At 50.5% G+C, this 17,131-nt stretch overlaps 1 protein-coding gene across 2 annotated transcripts in view; it reads left to right on the forward strand.

The window, feature by feature from the left end:
* Nucleotides 1-1,857: 1,857 nt before the first annotated feature.
* The window catches only part of LOC137347976 (C-C chemokine receptor type 7-like), a 353,721-nt gene continuing 338,447 nt past the window's right edge, over nucleotides 1,858-17,131 (forward strand). The window contains exon 1 of one of the 2 annotated variants that reach the window (XM_068013044.1): nucleotides 1,858-2,012. Coding sequence is in view for 1 of the 2 variants with exons in the window: in XM_068013043.1 (XP_067869144.1) it covers nucleotides 1,955-2,002 (48 nt within the window). In the remaining variant the exon portion in view is untranslated. The remainder of the gene's footprint in view (nucleotides 2,013-17,131) is intronic. The other variant, XM_068013043.1, reaches the window with a different exon arrangement.

Genomic DNA, 17,131 nt, shown 5'->3' on the forward strand with positions numbered 1-17,131 from the left:
GTGTGTGAGTGTGGGACTGTGTGTGGGACTGTGTGTGGGACTGTGTGTGTGGGAGTGTGGGACTGTGTGTAGGACTGTGTGTGTGAGTGTGTGTGAGTGTGTGTGGGAGTGTGGGACTGTGTGTGTGAGTGTGTGTGGGAGTGTGTGTGTGGAAGTTTGGCCTGTGTGTGTGAGTGTGTGTGTGTGAGTGTGTGTGTGAGTGTGTGTGTGGAAGTGTGGGACTGTGTGTAGGACTGTGTGTGTGAGTGTGTGTGTGGGACTGTGTGTAGGACTGTGTGTGTGAGTGTGTGTGTGTGTGGAAGTGTGGGACTGTGTGTGTGAGTGTGTGTGTGGGAGTGTGTGAGTGAGTGTGGGACTGTGTGTGTGAGTGTGTGTGTGGAAGTGTGGGACTGTGTGTGGGAGTGTGTGTGTGGGACTGTGTGTAGGACTGTGTGTGTGAGTGTGTGTGTGTGTGTGGAAGTGTGGGACTGTGTGTGTGAGTGTGTGTGTGGGAGTGTGTGAGTGAGTGTGGGACTGTGTGTGTGAGTGTGTGTGTGTGTGAGTGTGTGTGTGAGTGTGTGTGTGAGTGTGTGTGTGGAAGTGTGGGACTGTGTGTGGGACTGTGTGTAGGACTGTGTGTGTGAGTGTGTGTGTGAGTGTGTGTGTGGAAGTGTGGGACTGTGTGCGTGAGTATGTGTGTGTGAGTGTGTGTGTGGGAGTGTGTGAGCGAGTGTGGGACTGTGTGTGTGAGTGTGTGTGTGAGTGTGGGACTGTGTGTAGGACTGTGTGTGTGAGTGTGTGTGTGGGAGTGTGTGAGTGTGTGTGTGAGTGTGACTGTGTGTGTGAGTGTGTGTGTGGTACTGTGTGTGTGAGTGTGGGACTCTGTGTGTGAGTGTGTGTGTGGAAGTGTGGGACTGTGTGTGTGAGTGAGTGTGTGTGAGTGTGTGTGTGTGAGTGTGTGTGAGTGAGTGTGTGTGAGTGAGTGTGTGTGAGTGAGTGTGTGTGAGTGAGGGAGTGTGTGTGTGAGTGTGTGTGTGAGTGTGTGTGTGTGAGTGTGGGACTGCGTGTGTGAGTGTGGGACTGTGTGTGTGAGTGTGTATGTGGAAGTGTGGGACTGTGGGACTGTGTGTGTGAGTGTGTGTGTGTGAGTGTAGGAGTGTGGGACTGTGTGTGTGAGTGTGTATGTGGAAGTGTGGGACTGTGGGACTGTGTGTGTGAGTGTGTGTGTGTGAGTGTGCGAGTGTGGGACTGTGTGTGTGTGGGAGTGTGGGACTGTGTGTGGGACTGTGTGTGTGAGTGTGTGTGTGGGAGTGTGGGACTGTGTGTGGGACTGTGTGTGTGGTACTGTGTGTGTGAGTGTGTGTGTGGGAGTGTGGGACTGTGTGTGTGGGACTGTGTGTGTGGGACTGTGTGTGGGACTGTGTGTGTGAGTGTGTGTGTGGGACTGTGTGTGTGAATGTGTGTGTGGGAGTGTGTGTGTGAGTGTGTGTGTGGGAGTGTGGGACTGTGTGTGGGACTGTGTGTGTGGGACTGTGTGTGTGGGACTGTGTGTGGGACTGTGTGTGTGAGTGTGTGTGTGGGACTGTGTGTGGGACTGTGTGTGTGAGTGTGTGTGTGGGAGTGTGTGCGTGAGTGTGTGTGTGGGAGTGTGTGAGTGTGGGTGTGGGGGGTTGTGGGGGCATGTGAGGGTGAGTTTGTGGCTGGGTGTGTGGATGTGCGTGGCTGGGTGGGGGACTCTGTGAAGGTTGTGTTTAACTCTGAGTTGAGTGGAATGATTTGGGCGGATCAGACAGTGCCTCAGTGGGTGTGTTCATTCTGTCACAGCTAAGGCTGCCGTTTTGGTACAGGGGCAGAGTGGGTGTTTCAAGGTTCCTCAGAGCAGTTGGGTTGGTGAAGAGAGAGATTTAAATACTTCAGACATTTTGCAGTCAGCAGTCGTGTGAGAGGAGCTCCAAGTCCTGGGCATTGATTGAAAATGAGCAATTTTACACTGAGAATACAGTCTACGACATGGAGGGAAATGGTCAGTGAAGGTTTGGAATTTCAGAATCTGCATTTGCCACAGTGCTGACTGTGGAAACTGTATTGGGGGGACTAGAGGCTAAAACCTGAATCCGACTACATCTGACTACATGTGTTGGGTTCAGGTCAAAATTCCGAGTCCAGCATTCGGGCTCGGGTCAGGTTGGGCACAAAAAAAAATTAAAGGGCTCAGGCTCAGGTCGGGTCGGATTCAAGTCAGGTTTTAATTTTAAACCCGTGCCAGGCTTTACTAGAGGCTGTATATCTCAATGTGGAGCTGGGCTCAGCGACAGAGAAAGAGTGACAGAGACAGTGACAGAGAGTCAGTGACAGAGAGTCAGTGGCAGTGACAGAGACAGTGACAGAGACAGAGTGTGAGTGACAGTGGCAGAGAGACAGTGACAGTGACAGTGACAGAGAGTCAGTGACAGAGACAGTGACAGAGAGTCAGTGACAGTGACAGAGACAGTGACAGAGACAGAGACAGAGTGTCAGTGACAGTGGCAGAGAGTCAGTGACAGTGACAGTGACAGAGAGTCAGTGACAGTGACAGAGTCAGTGACAGAGACAGAGACAGAGTGTCAGTGACAGTGACAGAGAGTCAGTGTCAGTGACAGTGACAGAGAGTCAGTGACAGTGACAGTGACAGAGAGTCAGTGGCAGTGACAGAGACAGTGACAGAGAGTCAGTGACAGAGAGTCAGTGGCAGTGACAGAGACAGTGACAGAGACAGAGTGTGAGTGACAGTGGCAGAGAGTCAGTGACAGTGACAGTGACAGAGAGTCAGTGACAGAGACAGTGACAGAGAGTCAGTGACAGAGACAGTGACAGAGACAGAGACAGAGTGTCAGTGACAGTGGCAGAGAGTCAGTGACAGTGACAGTGACAGAGAATCAGTGACAGTGACAGAGACAGTGACAGAGACAGTGACAGAGTGTCAGTGACAGTGACAGAGAGTCAGTGACAGTGACAGTGACAGAGAGTCAGTGACAGAGAAAGTGACAGAGAGTCAGTGACAGAGACAGTGACAGAGACAGAGACAGAGTGTCAGTGACAGTGGCAGAGAGTCAGTGACAGTGACAGTGACAGAGAGTCAGTGACAGTGACAGAGACAGTGACAGAGACAGTGACAGAGTGTCAGTGACAGTGACAGAGAGTCAGTGACAGTGACAGTGACAGAGAGTCAGTGGCAGTGACAGAGACAGTGACAGAGAGTCAGTGACAGTGACAGAGACAGTGACAGAGACAGAGACAGAGTGTCAGTGACAGAGACAGTGACAGTGACAGTGAAAGAGACAGAGTGTCAGTGGCAGTGACAGAGACAGTGAAAGAGAGTCAGTGACAGTGACAGCGACAGTGACAGAGACAGAGACAGAGTGTCAGTGACAGAGAGTCAGTGACAGTGACAGTGACAGAGAGTCAGTGACAGTGACAGAGACAGTGACAGAGACAGAGACAGAGTGTCAGTGACAGTGACAGAGAGTCAGTGGCAGTGACAGAGACAGTGACAGAGAGTCAGTGGCAGTGACAGAGACAGTGACAGAGACAGAGTGTGAGTGACAATGGCAGAGAGTCAGTGACAGTGACAGTGACAGAGAGTCAGTGACAGAGACAGTGACAGAGAGTCAGTGACAGTGACAGAGACAGTGACAGAGACAGAGACAGAGTGTGAGTGACAGTGGCAGAGAGTCAGTGACAGTGACAGTGACAGAGAGTCAGTGGCAGTGACAGAGACAGTGACAGAGAGTCAGTGACAGAGAGTCAGTGGCAGTGACAGAGACAGTGACAGAGACAGAGTGTGAGTGACAGTGGCAGAGAGTCAGTGACATTGACAGTGACAGAGAATCAGTGACAGAGACAGTGACAGAGAGTCAGTGACAGTGACAGAGACAGTGACAGAGACAGAGAGAGAGTGTCAGTGACAGTGACAGAGAGTCAGTGACAGTGACAGAGAGTCAGTGGCAGTGACAGAGACAGTGACAGAGAGTCAGTGACAGTGACAGAGTCAGTGACAGTGACAGAGACAGTGACAGAGACAGAGACAGAGTGTCAGTGGCTGTGACAGAGACAGTGACAGTGACAGTGAAAGAGACAGAGTGTCAGTGGCAGTGACAGAGACAGTGAAAGAGAGTCAGTGACAGTGACAGAGACAGTGACAGAGACAGAGACAGAGTGTCAGTGGCAGTCACAGAGAGTCAGTGTCAGTGACAGTGACAGAGAGTCAGTGACAGTGACAGAGACAGTGACAGAGACAGAGACAGAGTGTCAGTGACAGTGACAGAGTGTCAGTGACAGTGACAGAGAGTCAGTGACAGTGACAGAGACAGAGACAGAGTGTCAGTGACAGTGACAGAGACAGTAACAGAGAGTCAGTGACAGTGACAGAGAGTCCGTGACAGAGACAGAGACAGTGACAGAGACAGTGACAAAGTTTCAGTGACAGTGACAGAGAGTCAGTGACAGTGACAGAGACAGAGACAGAGACAGTGACAGAGACAGTGACAGAGACAGTGACAGTGACAGTGACAGTGAAAGAGACAGAGACAGAGACAGTGACAGTGACAGTGACAGAGACAGAAACAGAGACAGAGACAGTGACAGAGAGACAGAGACAGTGACTGTGTCAGAGACAGAGACAGAGTGTCAGTGACAGAGACAGAGAGTCAGTGACAGTGACAGAGAGTCAGAGTGTCAGTGACAGAGACAGAGACAGAGACAGAGACAGAGTGACAGAGACAGAGTGACAGAGACAGAGTGTCAGTGACAGAGTGTCAGTGACAGTGACAGAGACAGAGAGTCAGTGACAGAGAGACAGTGACAGAGTCAGTGGCAGTGACAGAGACAGTGACAGAGACAGAGTGTGAGTGACAATGGCAGAGAGTCAGTGACAGTGACAGTGACAGAGAGTCAGTGACAGAGACAGTGACAGAGAGTCAGTGACAGTGACAGAGACAGTGACAGAGACAGAGACAGAGTGACAGTGACAGTGGCAGAGAGTCAGTGACAGTGACAGTGACAGAGAGTCAGTGGCAGTGACAGAGACAGTGACAGAGAGTCAGTGACAGAGAGTCAGTGGCAGTGACAGAGACAGTGACAGAGACAGAGTGTGAGTGACAGTGGCAGAGAGTCAGTGACATTGACAGTGACAGAGAATCAGTGACAGAGACAGTGACAGAGAGTCAGTGACAGTGACAGAGACAGTGACAGAGACAGAGACAGAGTGTCAGTGACAGTGACAGAGAGTCAGTGACAGTGACAGAGAGTCAGTGGCAGTGACAGAGACAGTGACAGAGAGTCAGTGACAGTGACAGAGTCAGTGACAGTGACAGAGACAGTGACAGAGACAGAGACAGAGTGTCAGTGGCTGTGACAGAGACAGTGACAGTGACAGTGAAAGAGACAGAGTGTCAGTGGCAGTGACAGAGACAGTGAAAGAGAGTCAGTGACAGTGACAGAGACAGTGACAGAGACAGAGACAGAGTGTCAGTGACAGTGACAGAGAGTCAGTGTCAGTGACAGTGACAGAGAGTCAGTGACAGTGACAGAGACAGTGACAGAGACAGAGACAGAGTGTCAGTGACAGTGACAGAGTGTCAGTGACAGTGACAGAGAGTCAGTGACAGTGACAGAGACAGAGACAGAGTGTCAGTGACAGTGACAGAGACAGTAACAGAGAGTCAGTGACAGTGACAGAGAGTCCGTGACAGAGACAGAGACAGTGACAGAGACAGTGACAAAGTGTCAGTGACAGTGACAGAGAGTCAGTGACAGTGACAGAGACAGAGACAGAGACAGTGACAGAGACAGTGACAGAGACAGTGACAGTGACAGTGACAGTGAAAGAGACAGAGACAGAGACAGTGACAGTGACAGAGACAGAAACAGAGACAGAGACAGTGACAGAGAGACAGAGACAGTGACTGTGTCAGAGACAGAGACAGAGTGTCAGTGACAGAGACAGAGAGTCAGTGACAGTGACAGAGAGTCAGAGTGTCAGTGACAGAGACAGAGACAGAGACAGAGACAGAGTGACAGAGACAGAGTGACAGAGACAGAGTGTCAGTGACAGAGAGTCAGTGACAGAGACAGTGACAGAGAGTCAGTGACAGTGACAGAGACAGTGACAGAGACAGAGACAGAGTGTGAGTGACAGTGGCAGAGAGTCAGTGACAGTGACAGTGACAGAGAGTCAGTGGCAGTGACAGAGACAGTGACAGAGAGTCAGTGACAGAGAGTCAGTGGCAGTGACAGAGACAGTGACAGAGACAGAGTGTGAGTGACAGTGGCAGAGAGTCAGTGACATTGACAGTGACAGAGAATCAGTGACAGAGACAGTGACAGAGAGTCAGTGACAGTGACAGAGAGTCAGTGACAGTGACAGAGAGTCAGTGGCAGTGACAGAGACAGTGACAGAGAGTCAGTGACAGTGACAGAGTCAGTGACAGTGACAGAGACAGTGACAGAGACAGAGACAGAGTGTCAGTGGCTGTGACAGAGACAGTGACAGTGACAGTGAAAGAGACAGAGTGTCAGTGGCAGTGACAGAGACAGTGAAAGAGAGTCAGTGACAGTGACAGAGACAGTGACAGAGACAGAGACAGAGTGTCAGTGGCAGTCACAGAGAGTCAGTGTCAGTGACAGTGACAGAGAGTCAGTGACAGTGACAGAGACAGTGACAGAGACAGAGACAGAGTGTCAGTGACAGTGACAGAGTGTCAGTGACAGTGACAGAGAGTCAGTGACAGTGACAGAGACAGAGACAGAGTGTCAGTGACAGTGACAGAGACAGTAACAGAGAGTCAGTGACAGTGACAGAGAGTCCGTGACAGAGACAGAGACAGTGACAGAGACAGTGACAAAGTTTCAGTGACAGTGACAGAGAGTCAGTGACAGTGACAGAGACAGAGACAGAGACAGTGACAGAGACAGTGACAGAGACAGTGACAGTGACAGTGACAGTGAAAGAGACAGAGACAGAGACAGTGACAGTGACAGTGACAGAGACAGAAACAGAGACAGAGACAGTGACAGAGAGACAGAGACAGTGACTGTGTCAGAGACAGAGACAGAGTGTCAGTGACAGAGACAGAGAGTCAGTGACAGTGACAGAGAGTCAGAGTGTCAGTGACAGAGACAGAGACAGAGACAGAGACAGAGTGACAGAGACAGAGTGACAGAGACAGAGTGTCAGTGACAGAGTGTCAGTGACAGTGACAGAGACAGAGAGTCAGTGACAGAGAGACAGTGACAGAGTCAGTGGCAGTGACAGAGACAGTGACAGAGACAGAGTGTGAGTGACAATGGCAGAGAGTCAGTGACAGTGACAGTGACAGAGAGTCAGTGACAGAGACAGTGACAGAGAGTCAGTGACAGTGACAGAGACAGTGACAGAGACAGAGACAGAGTGACAGTGACAGTGGCAGAGAGTCAGTGACAGTGACAGTGACAGAGAGTCAGTGGCAGTGACAGAGACAGTGACAGAGAGTCAGTGACAGAGAGTCAGTGGCAGTGACAGAGACAGTGACAGAGACAGAGTGTGAGTGACAGTGGCAGAGAGTCAGTGACATTGACAGTGACAGAGAATCAGTGACAGAGACAGTGACAGAGAGTCAGTGACAGTGACAGAGACAGTGACAGAGACAGAGACAGAGTGTCAGTGACAGTGACAGAGAGTCAGTGACAGTGACAGAGAGTCAGTGGCAGTGACAGAGACAGTGACAGAGAGTCAGTGACAGTGACAGAGTCAGTGACAGTGACAGAGACAGTGACAGAGACAGAGACAGAGTGTCAGTGGCTGTGACAGAGACAGTGACAGTGACAGTGAAAGAGACAGAGTGTCAGTGGCAGTGACAGAGACAGTGAAAGAGAGTCAGTGACAGTGACAGAGACAGTGACAGAGACAGAGACAGAGTGTCAGTGACAGTGACAGAGAGTCAGTGTCAGTGACAGTGACAGAGAGTCAGTGACAGTGACAGAGACAGTGACAGAGACAGAGACAGAGTGTCAGTGACAGTGACAGAGTGTCAGTGACAGTGACAGAGAGTCAGTGACAGTGACAGAGACAGAGACAGAGTGTCAGTGACAGTGACAGAGACAGTAACAGAGAGTCAGTGACAGTGACAGAGAGTCCGTGACAGAGACAGAGACAGTGACAGAGACAGTGACAAAGTGTCAGTGACAGTGACAGAGAGTCAGTGACAGTGACAGAGACAGAGACAGAGACAGTGACAGAGACAGTGACAGAGACAGTGACAGTGACAGTGACAGTGAAAGAGACAGAGACAGAGACAGTGACAGTGACAGAGACAGAAACAGAGACAGAGACAGTGACAGAGAGACAGAGACAGTGACTGTGTCAGAGACAGAGACAGAGTGTCAGTGACAGAGACAGAGAGTCAGTGACAGTGACAGAGAGTCAGAGTGTCAGTGACAGAGACAGAGACAGAGACAGAGACAGAGTGACAGAGACAGAGTGACAGAGACAGAGTGTCAGTGACAGAGTGTCAGTGACAGTGACAGAGACAGAGAGTCAGTGACAGAGAGACAGTGACAGAGACAGAGACAGTGACAGTGACAGAGAGTCAGTGGCAGTGACAGAGACAGTGACAGAGAGTCAGTGACAGAGAGTCAGTGGCAGTGACAGAGAGTCAGTGACAGTGACAGAGAGTCAGTGGCAGTGACAGAGACAGTGACAGAGAGTCAGTGACAGTGACAGAGACAGTGACAGAGACAGAGACAGAGTGTCAGTGGCAGTGGCAGTGACAGAGACAGTGACAGTGACAGTGAAAGAGTGTCAGTGGCAGTGACAGAGACAGTGACAGTGAAAGAGACAGAGTGTCAGTGGCAGTGACAGAGACAGTGAAAGAGAGTCAGTGACAGTGACAGAGTCAGTGACAGTGACAGAGACAGTGACAGAGACAGAGACAGAGTGTCAGTGACAGTGACAGAGAGTCAGTGGCAGTGACAGAGACAGTGACAGAGAGTCAGTGACAGTGACAGAGAGTCCGTGACAGAGACAGAGACAGTGACAGAGACAGAGACAGAGTGTCAGTGGCAGTGACAGTGACAGTGAAAGAGACAGAGTGTCAGTGGCAGTGACAGAGACAGTGAAAGAGAGTCAGTGACAGTGACAGCGACAGTGACAGAGACAGAGACAGAGTGTCAGTGACAGAGAGTCAGTGACAGTGACAGTGACAGAGAGTCAGTGACAGTGACAGAGACAGTGACAGAGACAGTGACAGAGTGTCAGTGACAGTGACAGAGAGTCAGTGACAGTGACAGTGACAGAGAGTCAGTGGCAGTGACAGAGACAGTGACAGAGAGTCAGTGACAGCGACAGAGACAGTGACAGAGACAGAGACAGAGTGTCAGTGGCAGTGACAGAGACAGTGACAGTGACAGTGAAAGAGACAGAGTGTCAGTGGCAGTGACAGAGACAGTGAAAGAGAGTCAGTGACAGTGACAGCGACAGTGACAGAGACAGAGACAGAGTGTCAGTGACAGAGAGTCAGTGACAGTGACAGTGACAGAGAGTCAGTGACAGTGACAGAGACAGTGACAGAGACAGAGACAGAGTGTCAGTGACAGTGACAGAGAGTCAGTGACAGTGACAGAGACAGTGACAGAGACAGAGACAGAGTGTCAGTGACAGTGACAGAGAGTCAGTGACAGTGACAGGGACAGTGACAGAGACAGAGACAGAGTGTGAGTGACAATGGCAGAGAGTCAGTGACAGTGACAGTGACAGAGAGTCAGTGACAGAGACAGTGACAGAGAGTCAGTGACAGTAACAGAGACAGTTACAGAGACAGAGACAGAGTGTGAGTGACAGTGGCAGAGAGTCAGTGACAGTGACAGTGACAGAGAGTCAGTGGCAGTGACAGAGACAGTGACAGAGAGTCAGTGACAGAGAGTCAGTGGCAGTGACAGAGACAGTGACAGAGACAGAGTGTGAGTGACAGTGGCAGAGAGTCAGTGACATTGACAGTGAAAGAGAGTCAGTGACAGAGACAGTGACAGAGAGTCAGTGACAGTGACAGAGACAGTGACAGAGACAGAGACAGAGTGTCAGTGACAGTGACAGAGAGTCAGTGACAGTGACAGAGAGTCAGTGGCAGTGACAGAGACAGTGACAGAGAGTCAGTGACAGTGACAGAGTCAGTGACAGTGACAGAGACAGTGACAGAGACAGAGACAGAGTGTCAGTGGCTGTGACAGAGACAGTGACAGTGACAGTGAAAGAGACAGAGTGTCAGTGGCAGTGACAGAGACAGTGAAAGAGAGTCAGTGACAGTGACAGAGACAGTGACAGAGACAGAGACAGAGTGTCAGTGACAGTGACAGAGAGTCAGTGTCAGTGACAGTGACAGAGAGTCAGTGACAGTGACAGAGACAGTGACAGAGACAGAGACAGAGTGTCAGTGACAGTGACAGAGTGTCAGTGACAGTGACAGAGAGTCAGTGACAGTGACAGAGACAGAGACAGAGTGTCAGTGACAGTGACAGAGACAGTAACAGAGAGTCAGTGACAGTGACAGAGAGTCCGTGACAGAGACAGAGACAGTGACAGAGACAGTGACAAAGTGTCAGTGTCAGTGACAGAGAGTCAGTGACAGTGACAGAGACAGAGACAGAGACAGTGACAGAGACAGTGACAGAGACAGTGACAGTGACAGTGAAAGAGACAGAGACAGAGACAGAGACAGTGACAGAGACAGAAACAGAGACAGAGACAGTGACAGAGAGACAGAGACAGTGACTGTGTCAGAGACAGAGACAGAGTGTCAGTGACAGAGACAGAGAGTCAGTGACAGTGACAGAGAGTCAGAGTGTCAGTGACAGAGACAGAGACAGAGACAGAGACAGAGACAGAGACAGAGTGACAGAGACAGAGTGACAGAGACAGAGTGTCAGTGACAGAGTGTCAGTGACAGTGACAGAGACAGAGAGTCAGTGACAGAGAGACAGTGACAGAGACAGAGACAGTGACACTGACAGAGAGTCAGTGGCAGTGACAGAGACAGTGACAGAGAGTCAGTGACAGAGAGTCAGTGGCAGTGACAGAGAGTCAGTGACAGTGACAGAGACAGAGAGTCAGTGACAGAGAGACAGTGACAGAGACAGAGACAGTGACACTGACAGAGAGTCAGTGGCAGTGACAGAGACAGTGACAGAGAGTCAGTGACAGAGAGTCAGTGGCAGTGACAGAGAGTCAGTGACAGTGACAGAGACAGTGACAGAGAGTCAGTGACAGTGACAGAGTCAGTGACAGTGACAGAGACAGTGACAGAGACAGAGACAGAGTGTCAGTGGCTGTGACAGAGACAGTGACAGTGACAGTGAAAGAGACAGAGTGTCAGTGGCAGTGACAGAGACAGTGAAAGAGAGTCAGTGACAGTGACAGAGACAGTGACAGAGACAGAGACAGAGTGTCAGTGACAGTGACAGAGAGTCAGTGTCAGTGACAGTGACAAAGTGTCAGTGACAGTGACAGTGACAGAGAGTCAGTGACAGTGACAGAGACAGTGACAGAGACAGAGACAGAGTGTCAGTGACAGAGACAGAGTGTCAGTGACAATGACAGAGAGTCAGTGACAGTGACAGAGACAGAGACAGAGTGTCAGTGACAGTGACAGAGACAGAGACAGAGACAGAGTGACAGAGACAGAGTGACAGAGACAGAGTGTCAGTGACAGAGTGTCAGTGACAGTGACAGAGACAGAGAGTCAGTGACAGAGAGTCAGTGGCAGTGACAGAGAGTCAGTGACAGTGACAGAGAGTCAGTGGCAGTGACAGAGACAGTGACAGAGAGTCAGTGACAGTGACAGAGTCAGTGACAGTGACAGAGACAGTGACAGAGACAGAGACAGAGTGTCAGTGGCTGTGACAGAGACAGTGACAGTGACAGTGAAAGAGACAGAGTGTCAGTGGCAGTGACAGAGACAGTGAAAGAGAGTCAGTGACAGTGACAGAGACAGTGACAGAGACAGAGACAGAGTGTCAGTGACAGTGACAGAGAGTCAGTGTCAGTGACAGTGACAGAGAGTCAGTGACAGTGACAGAGACAGTGACAGAGACAGAGACAGAGTGTCAGTGACAGTGACAGAGTGTCAGTGACAGTGACAGAGAGTCAGTGACAGTGACAGAGACAGAGACAGAGTGTCAGTGACAGTGACAGAGACAGTAACATAGAGTCAGTGACAGTGACAGAGAGTCCGTGACAGAGACAGAGACAGTGACAGAGACAGTGACAAAGTGTCAGTGACAGTGACAGAGAGTCAGTGACAGTGACAGAGACAGAGACAGAGACAGTGACAGAGACGGTGACAGAGACAGTGACAGTGACAGTGAAAGAGACAGATACAGAGACAGTGACAGTGACAGAGACAGAAACAGAGACAGAGACAGTGACAGAGAGACAGAGACAGTGACTGTGTCAGAGACAGAGACAGAGTGTCAGTGACAGAGACAGAGAGGCAGTGACAGTGACAGAGAGTCAGAGTGTCAGTGACAGAGACAGAGACAGAGACAGAGACAGAGTGACAGAGACAGAGTGACAGAGACAGAGTGTCAGTGACAGAGTGTCAGTTACAGTGACAGAGACAGAGAGTCAGTGATAGAGAGACAGTGACAGATACAGAGACAGTGACACTGACAGAGAGTCAGTGGCAGTGACAGAGACAGTGACAGAGAGTCAGTGACAGAGAGTCAGTGGCAGTGACAGAGAGTCAGTGACAGTGACAGAGAGTCAGTGGCAGTGACAGAGACAGTGACAGAGAGACAGAGACAGTGACTGTGTCAGAGACAGAGACAGAGTGTCAGTGACAGAGACAGAGAGTCAGTGACAGTGACAGAGAGTCAGAGTGTCAGTGACAGAGACAGAGACAGAGACAGAGACAGAGACAGAGACAGAGTGACAGAGACAGAGTGACAGAGACAGAGTGTCAGTGACAGAGTGTCAGTGACAGTGACAGAGACAGAGAGTCAGTGACAGAGAGACAGTGACAGAGACAGAGACAGTGACACTGACAGAGAGTCAGTGGCAGTGACAGAGACAGTGACAGAGAGTCAGTGACAGAGAGTCAGTGGCAGTGACAGAGAGTCAGTGACAGTGACAGAGACAGAGAGTCAGTGACAGAGAGACAGTGACAGAGACAGAGACAGTGACACTGACAGAGAGTCAGTGGCAGTGACAGAGACAGTGACAGAGAGTCAGTGACAGAGAGTCAGTGGCAGTGACAGAGAGTCAGTGACAGTGACAGAGACAGTGACAGAGAGTCAGTGACAGTGACAGAGTCAGTGACAGTGACAGAGACAGTGACAGAGACAGAGACAGAGTGTCAGTGGCTGTGACAGAGACAGTGACAGTGACAGTGAAAGAGACAGAGTGTCAGTGGCAGTGACAGAGACAGTGAAAGAGAGTCAGTGACAGTGACAGAGACAGTGACAGAGACAGAGACAGAGTGTCAGTGACAGTGACAGAGAGTCAGTGTCAGTGACAGTGACAAAGTGTCAGTGACAGTGACAGTGACAGAGAGTCAGTGACAGTGACAGAGACAGTGACAGAGACAGAGACAGAGTGTCAGTGACAGTGACAGAGTGTCAGTGACAATGACAGAGAGTCAGTGACAGTGACAGAGACAGAGACAGAGTGTCAGTGACAGTGACAGAGACAGAGACAGAGACAGAGTGACAGAGACAGAGTGACAGAGACAGAGTGTCAGTGACAGAGTGTCAGTGACAGTGACAGAGACAGAGAGTCAGTGACAGAGAGTCAGTGGCAGTGACAGAGAGTCAGTGACAGTGACAGAGAGTCAGTGGCAGTGACAGAGACAGTGACAGAGAGTCAGTGACAGTGACAGAGTCAGTGACAGTGACAGAGACAGTGACAGAGACAGAGACAGAGTGTCAGTGGCTGTGACAGAGACAGTGACAGTGACAGTGAAAGAGACAGAGTGTCAGTGGCAGTGACAGAGACAGTGAAAGAGAGTCAGTGACAGTGACAGAGACAGTGACAGAGACAGAGACAGAGTGTCAGTGACAGTGACAGAGAGTCAGTGTCAGTGACAGTGACAGAGAGTCAGTGACAGTGACAGAGACAGTGACAGAGACAGAGACAGAGTGTCAGTGACAGTGACAGAGTGTCAGTGACAGTGACAGAGAGTCAGTGACAGTGACAGAGACAGAGACAGAGTGTCAGTGACAGTGACAGAGACAGTAACAGAGAGTCAGTGACAGTGACAGAGAGTCCGTGACAGAGACAGAGACAGTGACAGAGACAGTGACAAAGTGTCAGTGACAGTGACAGAGAGTCAGTGACAGTGACAGAGACAGAGACAGAGACAGTGACAGAGACGGTGACAGAGACAGTGACAGTGACAGTGAAAGAGACAGATACAGAGACAGTGACAGTGACAGAGACAGAAACAGAGACAGAGACTGTGACAGAGAGACAGAGACAGTGACTGTGTCAGAGACAGAGACAGAGTGTCAGTGACAGAGACAGAGAGGCAGTGACAGTGACAGAGAGTCAGAGTGTCAGTGACAGAGACAGAGACAGAGACAGAGACAGAGTGACAGAGACAGAGTGACAGAGACAGAGTGTCAGTGACAGAGTGTCAGTTACAGTGACAGAGACAGAGAGTCAGTGATAGAGAGACAGTGACAGATACAGAGACAGTGACACTGACAGAGAGTCAGTGGCAGTGACAGAGACAGTGACAGAGAGTCAGTGACAGAGAGTCAGTGGCAGTGACAGAGAGTCAGTGACAGTGACAGAGAGTCAGTGGCAGTGACAGAGACAGTGACAGAGAGTCAGTGACAGTGACAGAGACAGAGTGTCAGTGACAGTGACAGAGAGTCAGTGGCAATGACAGAGACAGTGACAGCGAGTCAGTGACAGTGACAGAGAGTCCGTGACAGAGACAGAGACAGTGACAGTGACAGAGACAGAGTGTCAGTGGCAGTGACAGAGACAGTGACAGTGACAGTGAAAGAGACAGAGTGTCAGTGGCAGTGACAGAGACAGTGAAAGAGAGTCAGTGACAGTGACAGCGACATTGACAGAGACAGAGTGTCAGTGACAGTGACAGAGAGTCAGTGACAGTGACAGTGACAGAGAGTCAGTGACAGTGACAGAGACAGTGACAGAGACAGTGACAGAGTGTGAGTGACAGTGGCAGAGAGTCAGTGACAGTGACAGTGACAGAGAGTCAGTGGCAGTGACAGAGACAGTGACAGAGAGTCAGTGACAGAGAGTCAGTGACAGTGTCAGAGACAGAGACAGAGTGTCAGTGACAGTGACAGAGACAGTAACAGAGAGTCAGTGACAGTGACAGAGAGTCAGTGACAGTGACAGAGACAGAGACAGAGACAGTGACAGAGACAGTGACAGTGACAGAGACAGTGACAGTGACAGTGACAGTGAAAGAGACAGAGACAGAGACAGTGACAGTGACAGAGACAGAAACAGAGACAGAGACAGTGACAGAGAGACAGAGACAGTGACTGTGTCAGAGACAGAGACAGAGTGTCAGTGACAGAGACAGAGAGTCAGTGACAGAGAGACAGTGACAGAGACAGAGACAGTGACAGTGACAGAGAGTCAGTGGCAGTGACAGAGACAGTGACAGAGAGTCAGTGACAGAGAGTCAGTGGCAGTGACAGAGAGTCAGTGGCAGTGACAGAGACAGTGACAGAGAGTCAGTGACAGTGACAGAGACAGTGACAGAGACAGAGACAGAGTGTCAGTGGCAGTGACAGAGACAGTGACAGTGACAGTGAAAGAGTGTCAGTGGCAGTGACAGAGACAGTGACAGTGAAAGAGACAGAGTGTCAGTGGCAGTGACAGTGACAGTGAAAGAGAGTCAGTGACAGTGACAGAGTCAGTGACAGTGACAGAGACAGTGACAGAGACAGAGACAGAGTGTCAGTGACAGTGACAGACAGTCAGTGACAGTGACAGTGACAGAGAGTCAGTGACAGTGACAGAGACAGAGTGTCAGTGACAGTGACAGAGAGTCAGTGGCAGTGACAGAGACAGTGACAGAGAGTCAGTGACAGTGACAGAGAGTCCGTGACAGAGACAGAGACAGTGACAGAGACAGAGACAGAGTGTCAGTGGCAGTGACAGAGACAGTGACAGTGACAGTGAAAGAGACAGAGTGTCAGTGGCAGTGACAGAGACAGTGAAAGAGAGTCAGGGACAGTGACAGAGACAGTGACAGAGACAGAGTGTCAGTGACAGTGACAGAGACAGTGACAGAGAGTCAGTGACAGAGAGTCAGTGGCAGTGACAGAGAGTCAGTGACAGTGACAGAGAGTCAGTGGCAGTGACAGAGACAGTGACAGAGAGTCAGTGACAGTGACAGAGACAGAGTGTCAGTGACAGTGACAGAGAGTCAGTGGCAGTGACAGAGACAGTGACAGAGAGTCAGTGACAGTGACAGAGAGTCCGTGACAGAGACAGAGACAGTGACAGAGACAGAGACAGAGTGTCAGTGGCAGTGACAGAGACAGTGACAGTGACAGTGAAAGAGACAGAGTGTCAGTGGCAGTGACAGAGACAGTGAAAGAGAGTCAGGGACAGTGACAGAGACAGTGACAGAGACAGAGTGTCAGTGACAGTGACAGAGTGTCAGTAACAGTGACAGTGTCAGAGAGTCAGTGACAGTGACAGAGACAGTGACAGAGACAGTGACAGAGTGTCAGTGACAGTGACAGAGAGTCAGTGACAGTGACAGTGACAGAGAGTCAGTGGCAGTGACAGAGACAGTGACAGAGAGTCAGTGACAGTGACAGAGACAGTGACAGAGACAGAGACAGAGTGTCAGTGGCAGTGACAGAGACAGTGACAGTGACAGTGAAAGAGACAGAGTGTCAGTGGCAGTGACAGAGACAGTGAAAGAGAGTCAGTGACAGTGACAGCGACAGTGACAGAGACAGAGACAGAGTGTCAGTGACAGAGAGTCAGTGACAGTGACAGTGACAGAGAGTCAGTGACAGTGACAGAGACAGTGACAGAGACAGTGACAGAGTGTCAGTGACAGTGACAGAGAGTCAGTGACAGTGACAGTGACAGAGAGTCAGTGGCAGTGACAGAGACAGTGACAGAGAGTCAGTGACAGTGACA

The sequence above is a fragment of the Heterodontus francisci genome, chromosome 33 (genome assembly GCF_036365525.1).
Source record: "Heterodontus francisci isolate sHetFra1 chromosome 33, sHetFra1.hap1, whole genome shotgun sequence".
NCBI classification, from domain to species: Eukaryota; Metazoa; Chordata; class Chondrichthyes; order Heterodontiformes; family Heterodontidae; genus Heterodontus; species Heterodontus francisci.